This window comes from Penicillium taxi (assembly GCF_028828555.1).
Source record: "Penicillium taxi strain IBT 34144 chromosome Unknown utg000001l_segment0_segment0, whole genome shotgun sequence".
NCBI lineage: Eukaryota > Fungi > Ascomycota > Eurotiomycetes > Eurotiales > Aspergillaceae > Penicillium > Penicillium taxi.
Genome location: NW_026643203.1, coordinates 5,002,095 through 5,020,184, shown reverse-complemented (window position 1 = coordinate 5,020,184; position 18,090 = coordinate 5,002,095). Strand labels below are relative to the sequence as shown.

General features: G+C 47.3%; 7 protein-coding genes across 7 annotated transcripts; 4 read left to right on the top strand and 3 right to left on the bottom strand.

Moving 5' to 3' along the window:
- Positions 1-200: 200 nt before the first annotated feature.
- N7495_001811 (uncharacterized protein) lies at positions 201-392 on the bottom strand (the record flags this gene model as incomplete). Its single annotated transcript, XM_057204481.1, has 1 exon — positions 201-392. One exon carries the CDS (start codon positions 390-392, stop codon positions 201-203), a length of 192 nt encoding a protein of 63 aa, XP_057068554.1.
- Positions 393-2,393: 2,001 nt separating this feature from the next.
- On the top strand, positions 2,394-3,762 carry snf4 (AMP-activated serine/threonine-protein kinase regulatory subunit SNF4; the record flags this gene model as incomplete). Its single annotated transcript, XM_057204480.1, has 5 exons — positions 2,394-2,441; positions 2,592-2,719; positions 2,772-3,367; positions 3,420-3,529; positions 3,580-3,762. 5 exons carry the CDS (start codon positions 2,394-2,396, stop codon positions 3,760-3,762), a joined length of 1,065 nt encoding a protein of 354 aa, XP_057068553.1.
- Positions 3,763-4,171: 409 nt separating this feature from the next.
- N7495_001809 (uncharacterized protein) lies at positions 4,172-6,221 on the top strand (the record flags this gene model as incomplete). Its single annotated transcript, XM_057204479.1, has 2 exons — positions 4,172-5,510; positions 5,575-6,221. The coding sequence occupies 2 exons, from the start codon at positions 4,172-4,174 to the stop codon at positions 6,219-6,221; spliced, it is 1,986 nt and encodes a 661-aa protein (XP_057068552.1).
- A 538-nt stretch (positions 6,222-6,759) lies between these two features.
- atfB (bZIP transcription factor atfB) lies at positions 6,760-7,725 on the top strand (the record flags this gene model as incomplete). The annotated part of the gene is made up of 1 exon (XM_057204478.1): positions 6,760-7,725. The coding sequence occupies one exon, from the start codon at positions 6,760-6,762 to the stop codon at positions 7,723-7,725; it is 966 nt and encodes a 321-aa protein (XP_057068551.1).
- Positions 7,726-9,436: 1,711 nt separating this feature from the next.
- Positions 9,437-10,488, bottom strand: N7495_001807 (uncharacterized protein; the record flags this gene model as incomplete). Its single annotated transcript, XM_057204477.1, has 2 exons — positions 9,437-10,371; positions 10,431-10,488. The coding sequence occupies 2 exons, from the start codon at positions 10,486-10,488 to the stop codon at positions 9,437-9,439; spliced, it is 993 nt and encodes a 330-aa protein (XP_057068550.1).
- A 1,615-nt stretch (positions 10,489-12,103) lies between these two features.
- On the top strand, positions 12,104-15,760 carry N7495_001806 (class I adenylate-forming enzyme family protein; the record flags this gene model as incomplete). The annotated part of the gene is made up of 1 exon (XM_057204476.1): positions 12,104-15,760. One exon carries the CDS (start codon positions 12,104-12,106, stop codon positions 15,758-15,760), a length of 3,657 nt encoding a protein of 1,218 aa, XP_057068549.1.
- Positions 15,761-15,862: 102 nt separating this feature from the next.
- On the bottom strand, positions 15,863-17,935 carry N7495_001805 (Zn(II)2Cys6 transcription factor; the record flags this gene model as incomplete). The annotated part of the gene is made up of 1 exon (XM_057204475.1): positions 15,863-17,935. One exon carries the CDS (start codon positions 17,933-17,935, stop codon positions 15,863-15,865), a length of 2,073 nt encoding a protein of 690 aa, XP_057068548.1.
- Positions 17,936-18,090: the final 155 nt, after the last annotated feature.

Here is an 18,090-nt window from a genome sequence, read left to right as displayed (position 1 = left end):
CTTCTTCAATTCTATTCATGTAGGCTCATTAGTCTAGAAAGAACATGGTGTAAATGTCAAACAATTAAGTATATAAGTCCACAATCTATATACATAGGTATATTACAGTACAGTACCAAGGTACCAACAAAGAAGTGTCATTCATAAATTATAATTGATTTTAAAGTACAGTAGTTACACAGATAATCTAAATTTCCAAATCATAGAACCGTAATGTCAACCTCCATGGTAGGATTGCTCGTGGCTGCCGTAGGCCATACGACAAAGCGCACGCCATTGCGCCCCGTTTCCTCAAACGACCATCGTCGTTGTTTTTCAATATTGGAGGTAGCAAGTCTGGAGCGGCCATTGTGTGCTAAATTATTCAGCTTGAGCTTGAGCTTGGATAGCATCTGAGTCAACTCTACAGTGACTCGGGAATTGTTATATGGGGGCAGCGACTCAAGCGTCCTGGTCGGCACGAGTTTTGGCTAGGCCTGGCTTGCTCTGGCGCACGTCCTCTCGGTCTGTTCAGATGTATCGCGGCGCTATGAGAACCAATCATAGTATCAGATACACACCCATCATTCAAAGAGCTACGTCACTTCTGAGTTGCATCACCCAAAGATAGGGACGAGATGCGTCGTCTTGCTCAAAGTTCCCGCTTCCTCGAGCTGGTTCACCCTGGATATCATGGAGCTTCGGATCTTAACATCTAAGGCATCAAATCAAGCACATTGAAGTCGTCAAGCAAATTGAAGTCAAGCAAATTGAAGTCGCATCGAGTAGAGATGGCCGGTTTGCAAGTTTTTATGAGAGAGTTTGGAGAGGTCATCACGGATTCTTTGGAATGAGACCTTTTAGGACTAGAACATGCATGTGGCGAGAGTAAAGCGGACACAAAGCAAGCGTGCATACCGTTCAAAATAGGTAAGAAGATATGATATCCCCTTATTAAGGCTGCTTTGATATGTCACGATTTCAATCCTCATATCGAAGAGGACATAGATTGTCAAGAGGTTATAGGTCGCCAAGAACATATTAATTGCTAAGAAGCAATGGAGGATAAGAGAGGACAAGGAAGAAGAAGAGTAGGAACTCGCATATATTCTCTTCCAAGGTCAGGTTTCAGCACGTGCGTAATTATTCTGTTTCTTCAATCAGGACCAAAGTAAAAGTGAAATCAGATTGAATTGAAAGTAAATTGAGCATGCACACCGTTCAAAGTTGGCTAGGCAAAATCCCATCGGCCTGCTTCGATCTGTCATGATTTCAATCTTGGAATTTCTGGTGAAATGTGGGACCAAACTTGGCAGTATAGCCCATTGGAGGCTTATAAGTCACATACCTGTCATTCAAAGAGATGTAAACCTGGTTGATCACATTGGTCTCAAAAGAGAGGAAAGACTCAGGCTTTCATAGTAGCTAAGATTCGCATACTTGAGAGCCTTGGCTATAGGAGTTCACATGACGCAAATAAAGTTCCAGTTATAATAATGTTTGAGCTGCATCAGTTTCAGGAAGCAGTTGGAATTCCATCTTTCCAGACTTGGGTCAGTGAGCTTTGACAGTCTAGATCTTCAAGTCAATTGGGCTAAACCAAGTCCATTGCTCACTGATTAGCCCTTATAGTCAGGTTGCAGTGGGTCAACAGTGTTGGAGTAAGAGAGGGACGGATGAATGTAGTGGTAGAAGTTCCAAGCGATCAGTTAGGTTCTAGTGGAGGCATGTGGCTTTTGACATAGTGAATGATGATTGGAATGAACTCTGGATCAATACCATCGTGAAATAGAGGTGAAACTGGCAAGTCTCTCACTTCACTTTCATGCTGTAGAATAAACTCATAAATTTGAGTCAAATTATATCTTTCAGAGACACTCGGTCAGATGAGCAAATACAGAGAAGATTAGCATGGCCCCTGCACTAAGGATGATATGCTCAATCAAAAAGAAGCTGCCATTTTCCCCCACTAAACGGACCTGATTGGGGTATTATGAGGTGATACTCATTTTGAATCTTTTGATGAAAATATGAGGTTAGACGTTCGAAACCGACTGCGCGCTTTGATCTTTTTGCATATATTTTTGATATTGAGGTATTCGATATGTAGTTAGGGTCTAGATTCTATATTTATGCCTTGATAATCAGGCTGAAAAAGCATGGACCACCGCGGGGTGAGAAACATGAAAGCCGGAGAAGGATGAATGTATTATTCATTCTAGCTATTCCAACTTCTATTTGTAAAGAAAGAGAATGAGCTATATAATTGAAAATCAATCCAGTATTATTGCGATTTACTTGTGGATTGTAGAATAAATTCTCATACCCTCGACACCCCACTTTATCATGACGAAGGCGGAAGACACCCGGCCTCAACTCTCTTCTCTTCCCACTTACAATACTTTCATCATCCAATGACCTCCCAAGAGAGACCAATCGACCGGGAAGAGCGACATGGCCTGGTATGTTTCGCGAACCTTTCTTTTCTCGTCATTCTCGGATCCGCCTGAAATTTAAAGATCTGAGATCTGACGGCACACGGAGAGGAGACGGAATTTCAAATCCCCTTCGTGGGTGCACATCCAGATCTTGACTAACGCAGCGTCAAACAGAGTGCCATTCGCAACTTCCTGAAAGTTCGTAACAGCTACGACGTTCTCCCTCTCAGCTTCCGCCTCATTATCTTCGATACCTCCCTCTCTGTCAAGGAGAGCTTGAATATTCTTATACAGAATGGCTAGTCTCTCCTCTCACTTCCATGGAGTAGCTTGCTGACGAGATGAGTCGGGAAGTACAGGCATCGTTTCAGCCCCGTTGTGGGACTCCAAGGCTTCGAAATTCGCTGGTCTCCTGACCACTTCCGACTACATCAACGTCATTCAGTATTATTTCCAAAACCCCGCGGCTTTGGATCAGATCGATCAATTCCGACTGGACAGCCTACGTGGTGCGTGCTATCCTTGCTTTTGTATTTTTGGTCTTGCTTTTTATGATTCGTGGCTCAATTCTAATCGACGCGCCTTGTTCATAGATGTGGAAAAGGCATTGGGCGTCGCGCCGCCTGAGACTATTGCGATCGATCCCGAGCGTCCCCTCTATGAAGCTTGCCGCCGCATGCTGGAATCTCGCGCGCGTCGTATTCCCCTCGTTACCAACGACAGCCAGACCGACCGTCCCCATGTTCTCAGTGTTATCACACAGTACCGCATCTTGAAGTTTGTCGCGGTCAATGTTCCCGATACACAGAAGCTGCGCCGTCCACTGCGGGAGCTCTTGATAGGCACGTACGATAATATCGCCACGGCGTCGATGGATACGCCTGTCATTGATGTGATTCATATTTTGGTCGAACGCAGCATTTCCAGTGTGCCGATCTTGAACTCTGAGGGTATGTTTTGTTTCTGTCTTATGTTCTGTTCTCGTTGCTAAATTATGATCAGGAGTCGTTTACAATGTGTTTGAGTCGGTCGATGTCATTGCGTTGATCCGTGGAGGCGTCTATGATGACTTGGGTCTTACTGTGGGAGAGGTTTTGAAGAAGCGCTCACCGGTAGATCAATACCATACTTCCTTTACTTATTCAGACTAACGATCGAGCAGGACTTCCCCGGTATTTACACCTGCTCAATGAATGACGGACTCGATACCATCTTCGATACCATTCGCAAGTCCCGGGTCCACCGTTTGGTAATTGTGGATGAACTGTTCAAGCTGAAGGGAGTTCTCACTCTCAGTGATATCCTTCACTACATTCTCCTGGAAGGAGTCAATGACGAGACATGATCACAGCTTGAAGCTGGTTTCCTTTAGTATGCTTGGTGCATGAACGGGCGTTTTATTTTATTTTTTTATGACGTTTTGCTATTTGATTCTCTTCTCTCTGGATCCTTGGGCTCGTGAATGTACAAAGGTATTAAAATGGTCTTACGGTGCGAACTCAGTGCGGACTGCGATAGATTTACTTGGCAATTTGACTGTCCTTGTTCTCAATTTCCTTCCAAGGTTGTATGGTCTGTATGTTCACCCAACATGGAAGGAAGCAGCGCCGGCGCCAGAAATACCGCAGGAAAGAGCGCACGTAGAATGCCATTTCCCACAAGAAATTTGATCTGACCTATTCATATTTTTAGTTTCTTCATCCTCTTTACTATCTTTTTTTTCTTCTATCCTTCAGCTCTGAATCTCTTCAGATATGCCTCTTTTACAAGGCCTCTTCAGGTCTAAGCCCAAGTCCAAAGATGCTCAAACCCCTCGAGCCCGGGCATGGCCAAATCTGCGCCGCTGGAATTCAGTTATTACCCCACTTGGACGTACTGAACGAGGCTCTACCTTGATGAGGGAAGAAGTCGAGGCAACAACCACGGAAGAAACTGAAGTGGTTGTACCTCAATCGGTCGTTCCTAAAGCTCCAGTAGTCGTTCCGGTGGAAAAGGGTCACTCGCAGCATGGCTCTAAGCGTCTGAAGGGTATCATCATGTCGCGTCTTCATCTGAGCAGATCCGAGGCTCGCAGTCAAAGTTCGATGTCCGAACTGGAACTCCCTCCACCCTTGTTGAAGATAAAATCCCCTCCGGTCGCGGCGAAGGTCAAACTCCCTCCACCCATGGTGAAGATGCCGACTGTTTACAGGTCACCATTGAATAGCAATGGAAGCCTACCCAGTATCCCGATTAACGATGATCCTTCTGGCCCTTCTGGTTCTGGGACACGGAATGTCAGCACTCAGACGATGATGTCCCAGGTGTCGGCGACCACCGATAGTACCATCCGTCGCCATCCATCACTGCATGCGCCAATGCCAATTCAGGAGCTGGATGAAAGCGACTTTCTCTGGTCAAACCTAGTGAATTTCAATCTTGACAGGGTGTCTGCGGGCCATGCGAATGAATCTTCAGACCCGTTTTCTGATGACAAGGAAGTTGCTGTCGAGCCACAGTCCGTTGCAGCCCAATATGCGTCCAATTTGTACGAAAGCCAGCCAGATCATGATCAGGGACCGCCTGTGACACCGACTAATGTCTCTAAATCGCACAACCACCAAAATTCTCGCAAGCGCCGTCAGATCAGCGCTGGTGGTAGTGATACGAGTCGTTGCAGTCAAATGTGCCGATTAAACCCGAAGAAGGCCGTTGTCGCATTCAACATGCTGGCAAGCCAGTTGAACGTCCCCATTACCATCCCTCCGAATGACCCAACGACTGTCACCGCTGCGAACACAATGATTGAGGGAAACAACCAACCTACGTACCGGGGGCTGTTTAACCTTATACGGCCCGTTCAATCAAGCATGGCACTGGGGGATTCTTTCCAACCACTGCCTGAGAAGGCGACTAACAAGCTTCGTCGAAGCAAGACGTTTTCCAACATCGGTCGCCGTGCAAGGCCGATGAGCTCTCTGCGAGGCAGATCCCTGGAGAACATTGCCCGCCTCGGAGGACATAGCTACCTGATTCTTCCGAATGACCTTGCGCCGGCTCCCTTGCAACTGCCTGTGTGTATCGTGGCGCCTGTGCTGTACCTGCGCCAGTCTGGTATGTGAAACTTTCTTATCTTACGTTATTTTCTTTTAACTGACCCAAACTGACCCATCTGTAGGTACTTTTTCTGCTGAGCTTTTTATTAATCCCGGTAACATGAAGGCGGCCGTCCGCCTTTATGATCACTTCGCGAGCCAAGTGTTGTCGGTGCAAAACGACGAAAAGATCGCGATGACTATGCGGGTGGTTGGAATGCCCCACTGGGAGACGGGATCTCCCAGTACTACGCCCGTGCTCAGTGTGGGGTTGGTGTTCAAGGAACTACTGGCAGGATTACCCGACGGCATACTTGGATCTCTTCCACTTTACCACGCTCTACAGGGTGTCAATCGTGCAGCTCCTGAGAATCCTGCCCGAGCTCGACTGATCACCCTTGCCATCGTGGCGTTCACCAGTGAGATGCAGTGTGCACTTATTTGCGCTGTCTTTGGGTTCCTGTCAGGACTGGTTAGTAAAGCGGAGCATTCCGCCGAAGCTCAGGATGCCGGGACATCAGACCGAGTAGTGGCCACATTGGACTCTGCAGGATTGGTGCGGACATTTGGGCCGTTGTTGGTTGGTGTTCAGCAATCCGATCCGCAGCGCCAAGTGGAACAAGAAGTTGAGGATAGTCGGGTGATGAAGATGCTGCTCGGTGACTGGCGGGAGGTGAATCGCCAGATGCGAAACTGGACAAGTGGATATTCCAGGAGGATTCATGTTTGAGGGAAGTTGAGTATCAATTTCGGGTGGCAAAAAGCGATCGACAGCGGGGAAACTAGAAACACAAACTAGTATTTATAGCTCTACTCTAGCTTACCTTAGCTGTACCTTGTACCTTGCCTTTTCTCCACTTCTGTTTCCTTTTCCTTGAATGGGATGAGATCCCGATAACAAACTAACAGTATCTGTAACTCTTGTTTCTTGTTCTCTCCTTTCTCTTTACCTTACTTCTTTTGATTATTTGCTCGGATCTACTGGCAGGAATTCCTGTCCGACCGTGGTTCCTTCCAAGCTCTACCAGACTCAAGCTCTGACAGGTTGACCGAGATAACCTGGACTTTTACTTCCCAGGCACCGGCCGAACTAATCGACCGTGGTTCTGAACGCTCCCTGAGTTCTCCCAACTTTACTTGCCGTGGGGTGGGATTTGACTATCACGGTAGTCTGTATCTCACTCTCTTCCTCTTGTGTCTGATCTGTTGACACCAGTGAAGAGCGATAACTATCCTACCCTTCCCAAATAATTCTTTTCATTAAAAAAATGTCTACTGGAAACCTCAACCCTCTGCCTCCCGGCCTTGTTGACCCTCTTCACCCCACATTCCCAGTGCAAAATCTCTTCCCAAGCGAGTTTCTCCCCTTGACAACTTCAGACGAAGAACAACAGCTCTGGGGTCTAAGTCCATCAAACTGGGACAGTCGCGCTGGTGATACAGACGCAGCAGCCTTCGCTAGCTCCTCAGAGCGCGATCTCAAAAACGCCCAGGTCCGCAACGGACAACCGACACCACCACCCTATGAAGATCCACCTCGTCGTGCAGATGCAAGCAGACGCCGTCGCGAACAGGAATTAAAAACTGCCGCTGAAAGTCTAAGCCCCAACCTTGACGGCCCGCTTGAGAGCGGGAAGCGGGCGAAATTCCTTGAGCGCAATAGACTCGCTGCTAGCAAATGTCGGCTCAAAAAGAAGGAGCATACGCAGAAACTGGAGTTTCTTTTCAAGGAAGAGTCTAAGAAGAAGGAGCTGCTTCTTCATGATATTGCGCGTCTGAAATCAGAACTCCTGACTCTGAAGAATGAGGTGCTTAAACATGCTCAGTGTGGTGATGAGCCTATTAAGCTTCATCTGGCCCAGATGGTTAAGCGCATTACTGATACTGATACTGACGCTGGTGCTGGCTCGATGTTTTCTGATATTTCTGTTCATCCTGAAAATCCTACGTCCTCAGTTTATGTACCTACAGCTACTATTTCGGCTTCTGCTTCTGGATCTGGATCTGGATCTGGATCTGGGTCTGTGTCTGTTTCAGCTTCGACTACAGCCACTTCTGCTAACACACATGTATCCTTCGGCTTTGACGATTCAATGCTCGCACATGCTGCTTCAGCCCAAGCGGCGACAAATGCTCTAGAGCAGCACCTACGACGAACCTCAGACTCTCTTGCTTCTGAGTCCTCATATGGCTTTTCTGCCGATGATACCTTTGACGACTTGATCAACGTCTAATCTGACCACTGATTATTTAAATTTCCTTAGGAGCGTGTTTACGGAGCGGGGGTATTTGAAATCGGCTGTTCACATTCTTATTCATCTGACTGGATCCGGTTCCTTAGCAATGGCGTTTTTGGTGCTTACAAAATGGTACCAGGTTGTGTTCAATTTTTTTGGGGGTTTTAAGTGTGAATGCTAAGGCTTCCTCTTGCGCTCAGTATCTTTACTTGCGATGCCCAGATGGTACGGGGCGGTGTTATAAGGCTTGGAGTGTGGTCTTAAGTTTTTACTTGGCTAGGAGGTTTCGATATTTGTGTATCTTTTACTTTTGCTTCAAGGGATCCGATATCACAATGATCATTTCCGGATGGATTCTTTCTATCAATGCCCTATTTTCCATATCTTCGATGAGCAACTATTGTCCCGTTTGAACAAGGAAAAGTTCAGCTAATCTTGCCCCATTGCCAGTAAGCCACGTGAAATGGTTTGCAAAACGATTGAAATGGTATCGCCACAAAAGGCTATGGGCCATTTATGGCGTGAGGTCCTCTGTATTTGAACAGTCAATATCTTGATACCTTGCAAAACATCATGAGTAACAACTGGATAGATGGCTTTCTTAAGCTTGTTGCGTAATTTCACAGAGATACTATCAGATAGAATGGGGTTGGTTATGTTGAGCCTGATTTTGAGTCTTTTCACTTGATGCTCAAGCCCCAAAGCCTTCTAGGATTTAATTTGCACTCTCAGGGTCAGACAGGTGTCCTCGATAAAGCCACAAAGTCTTTTTGGAGGTGCTGTCAGTGACTCGGCCTTCAGGCCGATACTTTGCATGTCTTCATAGCCCTGCCATGCTTCTGCGTAGATGGTAATTATTTTAATCACTGGATGCCTAGTGGGATAATTGCACCGCTTGTTATATAGAATGGACGAGGCATGATAAGGCCAGTCATTCCTGTTTGTCTTAAAAGAGCTCGAGATGAATGTTGAAAGGCAAAACATTCCAAGGTTGGAGAATGAGGCAGATCAACACCTGGAGGTAGATAGAGAGACGAGCAAAAACGTAGACATATTTCAGCTGCATAATCACTAGGGTAGTGCTTAATACTTTCCAACATTCTGTCGATTGTTGATAGGTAGTCGTGTGGCTCCAATGAACCTCGAAAAAGGGAGCGGATATGTTATCTAGGTAGATACCTATTTAGGTACAAATTAAGCGTGGAATAAGCTCTTAATAGATTCATGCCTCCGACTCTCTGGTTTTTCAGTAAGCCTAAGTCTGATCACCCTCATAAAGGTGGCGGCAGCTAAAATAGGACCACCTGGGTATAGACATGTTGAGGCCACGATTTGGATTACATATTTTATTCAGAGCAGTACCTCCAATACCTTAGACAGTCTCTATGTAGAATTAAGAAGTTAGAACTTGCCATGAAATCATGTAACTACGGTCTACCTACGGTTTGTTAAGTTACTTGGCCTATTCTCTTGATCGATGAAACGACGTGAATTATTTAATGTGAACAGCGAATATCTATACCTATCACTAGGCATGACGTTGAATATATGAAAGAATGCCAACTGACTATAGACCCCTCGGTCATATTGGTATAATTGATCCAGATGACCCAGAATAAATGAAAAGATAACGAATGAACCAATGACTCCCTTAAACACCAAAAGCTTCAAGTTGCAAGATATACCATCCACTGAAGGTACATGTGTTTCAGTGAAACGCGGGGACACTTCTACTACTGGCAAGTCGCCTGCGTCGACTCAAAGTAACATTAACCCTTTTCGACCGACTCCAAACCGGCACTGTCAAGCCCAAACGGGATGATGCAGAACGCGAAGAATCAGAACCACACTCATCACTATCAGACACACTTGTCATTGTAGCTGCACGTGGGAAACGAGACGAAAGTGGAGAGTCTGTCTGTATGCTGGCATTCCTCAGCGCAAACTGTGCCAGACTCTCAACAGTGGCACGATCTCTCGGCGTGAAATGGCTGCCGTAGTAGCGCACAATCTCATAGTAATTGAAGCAATGTGCGAGGTCCATTGTCTGGAAATGCTCAACTACAGCGTCAAAGGTAGCGAGCGTATGAAGACTCGGCGTCTGCAGTGGCCATCGGTAAAGAGACCAGAAATACTCCCCGCAATATCCGGCCACGCCGATGAAGAACCGCAGTGGCTTCTGCCCAGGGAGATGCAGGAAATCGTCTACGGGTAGACCTTGTGCACGGATTGCTGAGATCTTGTCTGGGTTGTCATGGCATTCAAGCAGCGAGCAAACCATTCCTGCGAGTGCACTTCCTTGCGAATATGATACGATGGCGTGGATTGGTCGCCCGTAAATATATTGTGCCACGTGAGAGAGGGAGACTTCGATTCCTCGATACTTGCTCACTGTGTCTCGGCCATACCACCAGCCCAGCAGCGCCGTTTCTGGATCGTCTTGTGCTCGTAATTGGATATTGCTTTTGTCGGTTTCTTCGGGGAGTGTGCCGATTGGAGCTTCGAGCATCCAGGGGGCATCTATGTATAGGAATTCGATACCACCTGGGAACTCAGAAAGAATCTCTGGTGTGACAAGCTCGTTAATACGTGCTGAGATAGGACTTGATTTTGCACGGAAATCTTCGGCGCTTCCAGCAAAACCTGCAGGATTCTCGTTAGTTCCGTAGGTAGGAAGAAAAGTGAAGGAAGACAATTCTTACCGTGAATCATTAAGATTCGGAATTTGGTAGGATCAACTAGATTTTCTTTCAAATGCATGGTGATCTTTTCTTTCAATAGTTCAAAGCTGGAGAATGGAGGTAGAGGAAAGCACCGTGAGTACCTATGTAAGTATCATATGTCTATTATTTCCAATATTACTACACATCTGGGTAGTGCCCTAGCAAAAATCAAGGAGAGTTCTACTTTAGTCCACTTTGCTGATCTTTTAGCCACCATACTCCTGATGGAAGATGTGGATACTGTTCGAGAAATTAAGGATACTTATTGAATGCCGATCTATATACGTTTATGGAGCACAGATACGAGCTGTGGGAAAATTTACGGTAGATGGAATACTCAGGTACTTCACGTACGCTTTGAACATACCTGGAGTGGGTTATTTTGCCTTGTAAGGGTTATACATCTTGCAATGACTATGAGTGGACAGAGCGGCCTTGGAATGAATAAGTCTGCAGCACTCTTTACCTCTACCTGAATATGTATGTGTTTTCAGTTATCAAATGACCTAATAATGTCCATTAACCAAATCACATAAAGTACAAAACGCTTCAAGCGCCCGATACATCGGACTATGTGATGTTTCATACCCAAGAGTTCATAGAACCAAAAATCGGAGATAAGATTCAATGATTAAGACAAAACGTGATTGCGGAGTAAAGATAATTGCGCCTCCTGAGTCAATAATGAGCCAATGGGACGAAAACCACATGATTAATGGAGCTCATGAACGCCGCTTTCGTATACCCAAAGCTTAGGCCAACTTCCTGAATAGTATAGAAGATATCGGAAATTTCCCTCCAAGAGCTTAGTTTGAAACTGATGGAAGGATTATAGCTTTGCAACTGAGCATGACGAATAGTGAGATCACTGATAACAGTCGATATTTGAATGAGCATGGAAATGAAGATCGGAATACTTGCTCAGGAAATGGAGTCGATCGTGGTCCAATTAGGGTTCACCTAAGTATTATCGCGACGATCAGTGGACAAGTGGGGTATGCTTTGGATACATAAGTCAATTAGGAGGGGTAATAAGGAGAATGATCAACATATTACTATATCAATATTCTTTAATAGTTATTATTTTAAAGTTGTAGTCATATATCTAGCCAAATCATTCGGAAGTAAAGTAAAGCTATGTTGCGCCATGCGCCAAGATTTGCAGTTGAAACTTTAAATTAAACCTTAAAATCTGGTTTCTCTAGCTAGTTCCGTGCATTTCTAAAATATTGCTGGTTCATCGAGCTAAAATGTCGATCCTCCCCTGTCGATCTTAGTTCCTGCGCCATTTACGTAAACAGTACAAATGTCAGTAACCTCTTTCGTACCAATATTGACGACGTCTCTCCACTACGGGGTTTCCATGCCATGGATTTTGAATCTGATAGGTAGCAGATACTTGCAGAGGGTAGATCACAACTACATACGATCCTGGGCTTTCGTCTGATGTTTGCCCCCCTGTCAATCACACAAGTTGATTCTTTGAATTTTCTCCATATTTTGTTAAGATAGCAGAGCTTCTCTTATCACTAGCCTATATTTCAATACACGAAGTCAATTGAACTACCTAAAGGAGCCTCGAGGTATATAGCTTCAAAACTGAATTGACAATGATCGTGCTGTTAACTTGATTCCACGCTATAGTTGACAAAATGGCGGGCATCGTCGCGCGACAGTCGATCGCGCAAACCAAAGACGAGCGACAGCATGAACCGGCAGAAGATTTAATCACAATATTCGATCGAATCGCCCAAACACAACCTAATGATACGGCCTTGGTCTCCCTCCATCAGAAAGATAGCTTGGGTATCAGCTCTTTGCGCTGGACGTATTCCGAGCTTCGAGACGGCAGTATCCGTCTAGCTCATCGGATGTCGGCTGCAGGTGTCCGAAAAGGAAGTCGCATAGCCACGTTCCTCTTCAATGAAATTGAATGGTCGGTTCTGTTTCTTGCGAGTGCGCGTTTGGGATGTCATTTCGTCCCATTAGACCCCCGTGCACTCAACACACCTGCAGATGCGATATACCTCCTGCGAAAAGTTTGGGCGGAGACTATCGTCGTTTCAAATCTCAGCATGGCCAACATGGTCCAACGAATTCTGGAAACAGAACTCATGCCTCAAATCCAATTAAAATGTCTCGTTTCGCACAGTACTGGAGATCGACCACGCGGCTGGAGGACTCTCTCTTCGCTTATGACTGAGTCGAATGATGAGATAGAGATAGCGCCCTTACCGGTGTTGGATCGCAATGATACAATTCTCATGTTGTGCACCAGTGGCACAACGTCAAACCCGAAAATCTGCCCTCACACTTCTGTTTCTATCGTCACCCCCGCCCTGGGCATTGCTGATCATTGGTCACTCACTCGCGAGCAAAGCCTCTGTCAGCATTTGCCGTCTTTCCATGTTTTCAACGTTGCCCTGACTCTCTCCTTCTGGGTAGCTGGCGCTACAGTCATCATCCCAAGTGCTGAGTTCAACCCTGCTGCAACATTCGAGGGTCTGGCTTTTGGAAAGCATGTATGGATTGCCAGCGTACCTACAATGGTATATGCCATGCAAACATACTCGATGACAGTCGACAAGAAGCTTGCCAAACCATACGGCATTGTTCTTGGCGGTGCCCCGATCACCCCCGAAGCTTTGCGCTCGTGCAAGGAGCTTGGCGCGAGACGTATTGTCGCGGGATATGGAACAACAGAAGGTGTCGCGACGCTATATAACGTTATGTCGGCAACCGACCCCAGTATTGTCAACATGCAAGATGGCGATGATGTGCGTTTGGGTCAAGCGGTTGCCGGATCACATCTTCGAATTTGTGCCCCGGATAGTAGAGTGCCTTTGCAACGTAATCAGATCGGTGAACTCCATCAAGGAGGATACCCAATCTTCCATGGTTATTATGAAGCTACCGAGGAACAGAACTATACCTGCTACCGAGAGGGTTCCGTTCCTTGGTTCGCCACTGGAGATCGCGGATACATGGACGAGGATGGAAACATCTACCTACTCGGGCGATATAAAGATCTAATCATCAGGTCCGGAGAGAACATCTCCCCCTTGAAGATCGAACAATGTCTCTCAGGACAACCGGGAGTCAAAACTGCTGTGGTGGTTGGATCGCCGGATGACATTGCTGGAGAAGTGCCAGTGGCTGTTGTCGAAACCTATGGCCCTCAGAGCGATACTTTTTTCCGAGAGCTGAAATCTGCGGTTGTACAGGCTCTGGGTCGCTCGTTCGCACCGAAGTTGATCCTTCATCTGCAGGATGACCTCGGTCGTGAGAAGTATCCCTCCACAACCTCGGGCAAGATAAAGAAAAATGTCCTCCAGGATTGGGTAGCAGATCATCTAGAGCTGTCCCGTGCAGAGACGCCTCTAACGCCCCAATCTCTCCGAACTCCGGTTTCAAGCTTGAGCTCAAACACAAGTGTGGGCACAAACGTGAGCTTAAACCCAATGAAGTCAGTAAAATCAGTGAAGCCGGAGAGTATCCCGGCCCCTAATAGGATGAACATCGCGACCGAACTGGCAACCTGTTGGTCCTCTGTATCTGGATTGGATCTCTATGAAATCAAACCGGACATGCCTATCCGCACTTTCACCGATAGCACTATGCTGATCCAGTTCCTACACTTGGCAAAGAAGAAGGGCCTGAAGTTGACACTGAAAGACTTGATTACCGCAAATACCATCGAAAAACAGGCTCAGCTGCTTGGCCAGACTGGAGTCGAAAGTCAATTACCAGATTTCTCGGCACCAGTATCAGTACAAGTATCATCTCAGCTCAAACTTCTACCAAAGACCGATACCAAGAAGCGGGTTGCTGCTGCCAGTCTAGGGATCAATGAGAATGACATTGAAAAGCTATTGCCAATGACTGATCTCTTCCAAATGCTCGCTCTCGACCGCCCATTCCCTGGTGCCTGGGATATGCGCTTGGCCTTTTCGGTCCGACGCGCTCTCAACGCGGACGAAATTGCAGCAATCGTCGAGACATGGCTGCGTCGGCACGAGCTCCTCCGCAGCATGGTTGCAACAGTCAAGGATGAGCCCCCAGTATGGGCTGTAATGCATCCCCGGGCACCATGGCTCAGAAACCAGATTATACAAGGGCCTGCTGTCGATAATATAGACGCAGTAGAGCACTATCATCCAAATGATTATACCGACGTTGCCTCAGGGCCTCTTTGCAAAGCAGTGATTCTGCCAATCCGGGGTACTACCCATTGTGGACTTATTATTCATATACACCACGTTATATTTGACGGAATGGTCATGGAGCGCTGGATTCGCGACCTCAATCATCTTCTAGATGGACAGCCACAGTTGCAATGGTGTCCGTACAACTACTTCTCCGATAACTATATTGCACATCGAGCTTCCCCGGAGGCAGAGGAGTCGGTGCAGTATTTCGTCCGCAAGCTCACTGGAGTCTCAGCGTCGAAGAATGCCATCTGGGATACTCAGCGTATTCTTCAGAGTATGGACAGACTTGCCTCGCCTCTAGTGGAGAAGGAGAGCGATTTCACCATGATCAACGCCAAGAAAACCCCAGCGAGAACCCATCCCTCAGTCCTCCCCAAGCGCTTCGTCCAGCTCCCCAAGCTTGCTGAGATGCGTTCGCGATTCGGCATCTCTGCCCCTATCATAGCCTTAGCCGCTTGCAGTTTGATCAACTGCCGTTATACCGGTGCTGATGAAGCCATCTTTACAAACTTGCAGTCTGGTCGTTCATGGCCTGTTGAGGATGGACCTGGCTCTGAAGACGCCTCTCCACTCGAAGTTGACGGCCCTACAATGGCCAACCTCCCTGCTCGCATCGCCATCTCACCTGAAGACTCCGTCCTCGACCTGCTGAACAAAGCCCGGTCCGAACAGGATGACATGCTCGTCCACTCCCACGTCCCCTCTGCTCGAATTATCGAGGGCGTCGCACGGGGACCAGGCGGCCTGGCTGATGCCGCCGTCCTAGAGGGTCTTCTGAAAAGCCAGCTCTTCGACTGGTTGCTGGAGCCATACAACCAGGATCTCGAATCTCCGCTCGAACTACTTCTTGACACAAGTCTTTCGCAAGGACAGTGGGTTTGGCTGCCTCGTTTGAGTGATGGGAATATCCTACATATGAATATCTATCACGCCGATGCGGACTTACCTCCAGAGAAAACAGACTACATTGCGGAGGAGTTCCTGTGTGCAGCTGCTTGGTTGGCTGATCCTTCGAATGCGCAGAAGTCCATCTCGGAGTGTGTGTTTGACGGATATGAAGTTAGGTATTCGGATTATACTTATAATGTGTCTCAGTAAATAGTTATTCTAAATACCAAATTAATATGACTTTTTTTTTCAAATGAGCCCCTTATGGTATCAAGCAAAACTCAAACGATAACGCCATGACTTTCCAAGTCGTTAAATGATTATGAAAAAGTCTGGAAATAGCTCCCGTCGTACGTACCGCGAGTCTGCCCATGTGCGCGATGTATCCTGTCGCCTAGTCATCTCTTCTAACAGGAGTATGACTTTTTCTGCATTGGGATGCCGACTGGCAGTGGACTCTGACTCAGCCATACGCTGCATTTGTTGGATAATCCAACGGCGCTGCTCTTTCGAGCCCTCTAGACCAGCGATAAATAGTGGCCACAGGAAACTGACGGGGAGATGACCTTGTGCAGCACTCACAAACTCGACAGCAGCTAGTTGGATGATCTTGTCAACAGCGCCGTTGACCCGGTCAGTGCGTGGGTATATGGCGAATGCGACTCGGTGTAAATAGATGAAATTAGCCAGGAAGCTGGCTACATATTGTCGAAATGCACGGCAGATTTCGTCCGCTATCGGGCCATTAAGCATGCCGGTCAATGCATCTGACTGTCTATACACATCTATGACGGGTGGTCGGCTGTGCCAGAGGGTTTCGAGATCTGCTCCCACTTTGTGGGCTATTTGAAGAACCTCAAATTCGTCGCTGAGAGCTCCACGACTGCGGTGGTGCAGGTCGATATGTACAATACGCCGGACAACTTGCTGCGCTTGTACGAAGAATCGGAATGCTGGACCGACAATTGCCTCATACACTAGATAGCTCGGGCTGCGGAATGGGTCGTCGTTACTCTCGTCTTTGAGATCATCCGTTGTTTTCGATGTTCCCAGACCATTCTCATCTGTAGGCTTAATCAATCCTGGCGCTGGCGCTGACGCAGGGGTGTTTCCTAGTTCGGTCAGAGGGTCGCCATCACGGCCTGCGATGAGAGATTTGACATCAAGCAGCAATACCCACGAAACCATGAGGTTCCCAAGCCCCGTCCATGTCCGATTACGGCCATGAAATCGTTGTAGTAAAAGATATCCTGAATGAAGATAGGATGTGCCTGGAGCACATAGTTCAGGTGAAGAAAATAGCTCGGACAGCATCAAGAAGAATACCGTCGTAAATATATTGAGTAGCGTTGAGTCAGAAACATCCTCTAGTAAGCATGATTGAATACCAGAATTCGCTATTCGGTAATATGTTGGAGCCCATTGCCACTGCTTGCCCTCTGTCGTAGCCTTGCGAATATCTGAGTAGCAATACAATGCGTTTAGAAGAGGGGCAAAGTCTCGCGCGTGAGCCATCACAGCTGGTCGAACATACTGCCATTCTATAGTCACTGGGGCAAAAATGCCCGCCGGAGGATCTGCGGCTAAAAAATGTTGTAATAGCTGTTCTTCATGGGAAGTACCGCCCGCATCTGACCAACTCCCTCGGGTTGTTGCATCCGAAGCACTTGCACTTGCACCTGCACTTCCAATTGACACATCTACCAACGATGAGCCCTCCGGATTCAGAGTCGAGTGTCCGTCCGTGTCGAACTGCGCTTTCTCTGCACTATTTGTTGCAAGACCCGCTGCTGGGAACTGTTGTGCGGAGCTGGTAGCAAAGCCGGCCAGTCCACTCGTTAAGTCAAGATGCTTCTGTTCCAGCCCCGACGTAATACCACCCATGAATCCAAGCATATCAAACTGACCTCCCAGTTCGGGCGGGTATGACACTATATCAGCGGGTAGCCGTCTTATTGCATCCGACGCATGAATCGTACGATGCTGATCATCCGAGCGGAGAACAGTGCCGAAGAAGTTCAGATCTTGCGAACGATGTGATATAGACGCAGAAGATGACGCAGGTGTAGATGCAGATGCAGCGGGTGACGGCGATGAGGTAGACTGGGTCGCATGCGCTGACTCTTTAGATCGAAAAGAAGGCCAGGGGCCATCGAGGGCGATGGGCGGCTTATAAACACAGCTTATTCGTAGGCGATCGCAGTTTGAACAGCTCGGTTTGGTCTCATCGCACTTTACCTTTCGAGCGCGGCAGGTTAGGCAGCCTGTTCTGCGACGAGGACCTGACCTACCAGCTCCCCGGGCTTTGGGCACCTGTAGTCCGAGCTGCGTTAGCGGAGAATCAGATTTGCGCGATCGTTTCAATCGTTGTGAAGGTACCTCCATGATGAGACAACCCTGTTGATAAAGCCAAAGACGAAGACATGGTAGTCGTCAATATTCAATACTCGTCAAGTCCGAATGTGTGGAGACTGGGTTTCCCCGCAATTGGCCACGGATTGCGACATTTGGATGATTTCGGGCCCATTTTGAGGTTGATT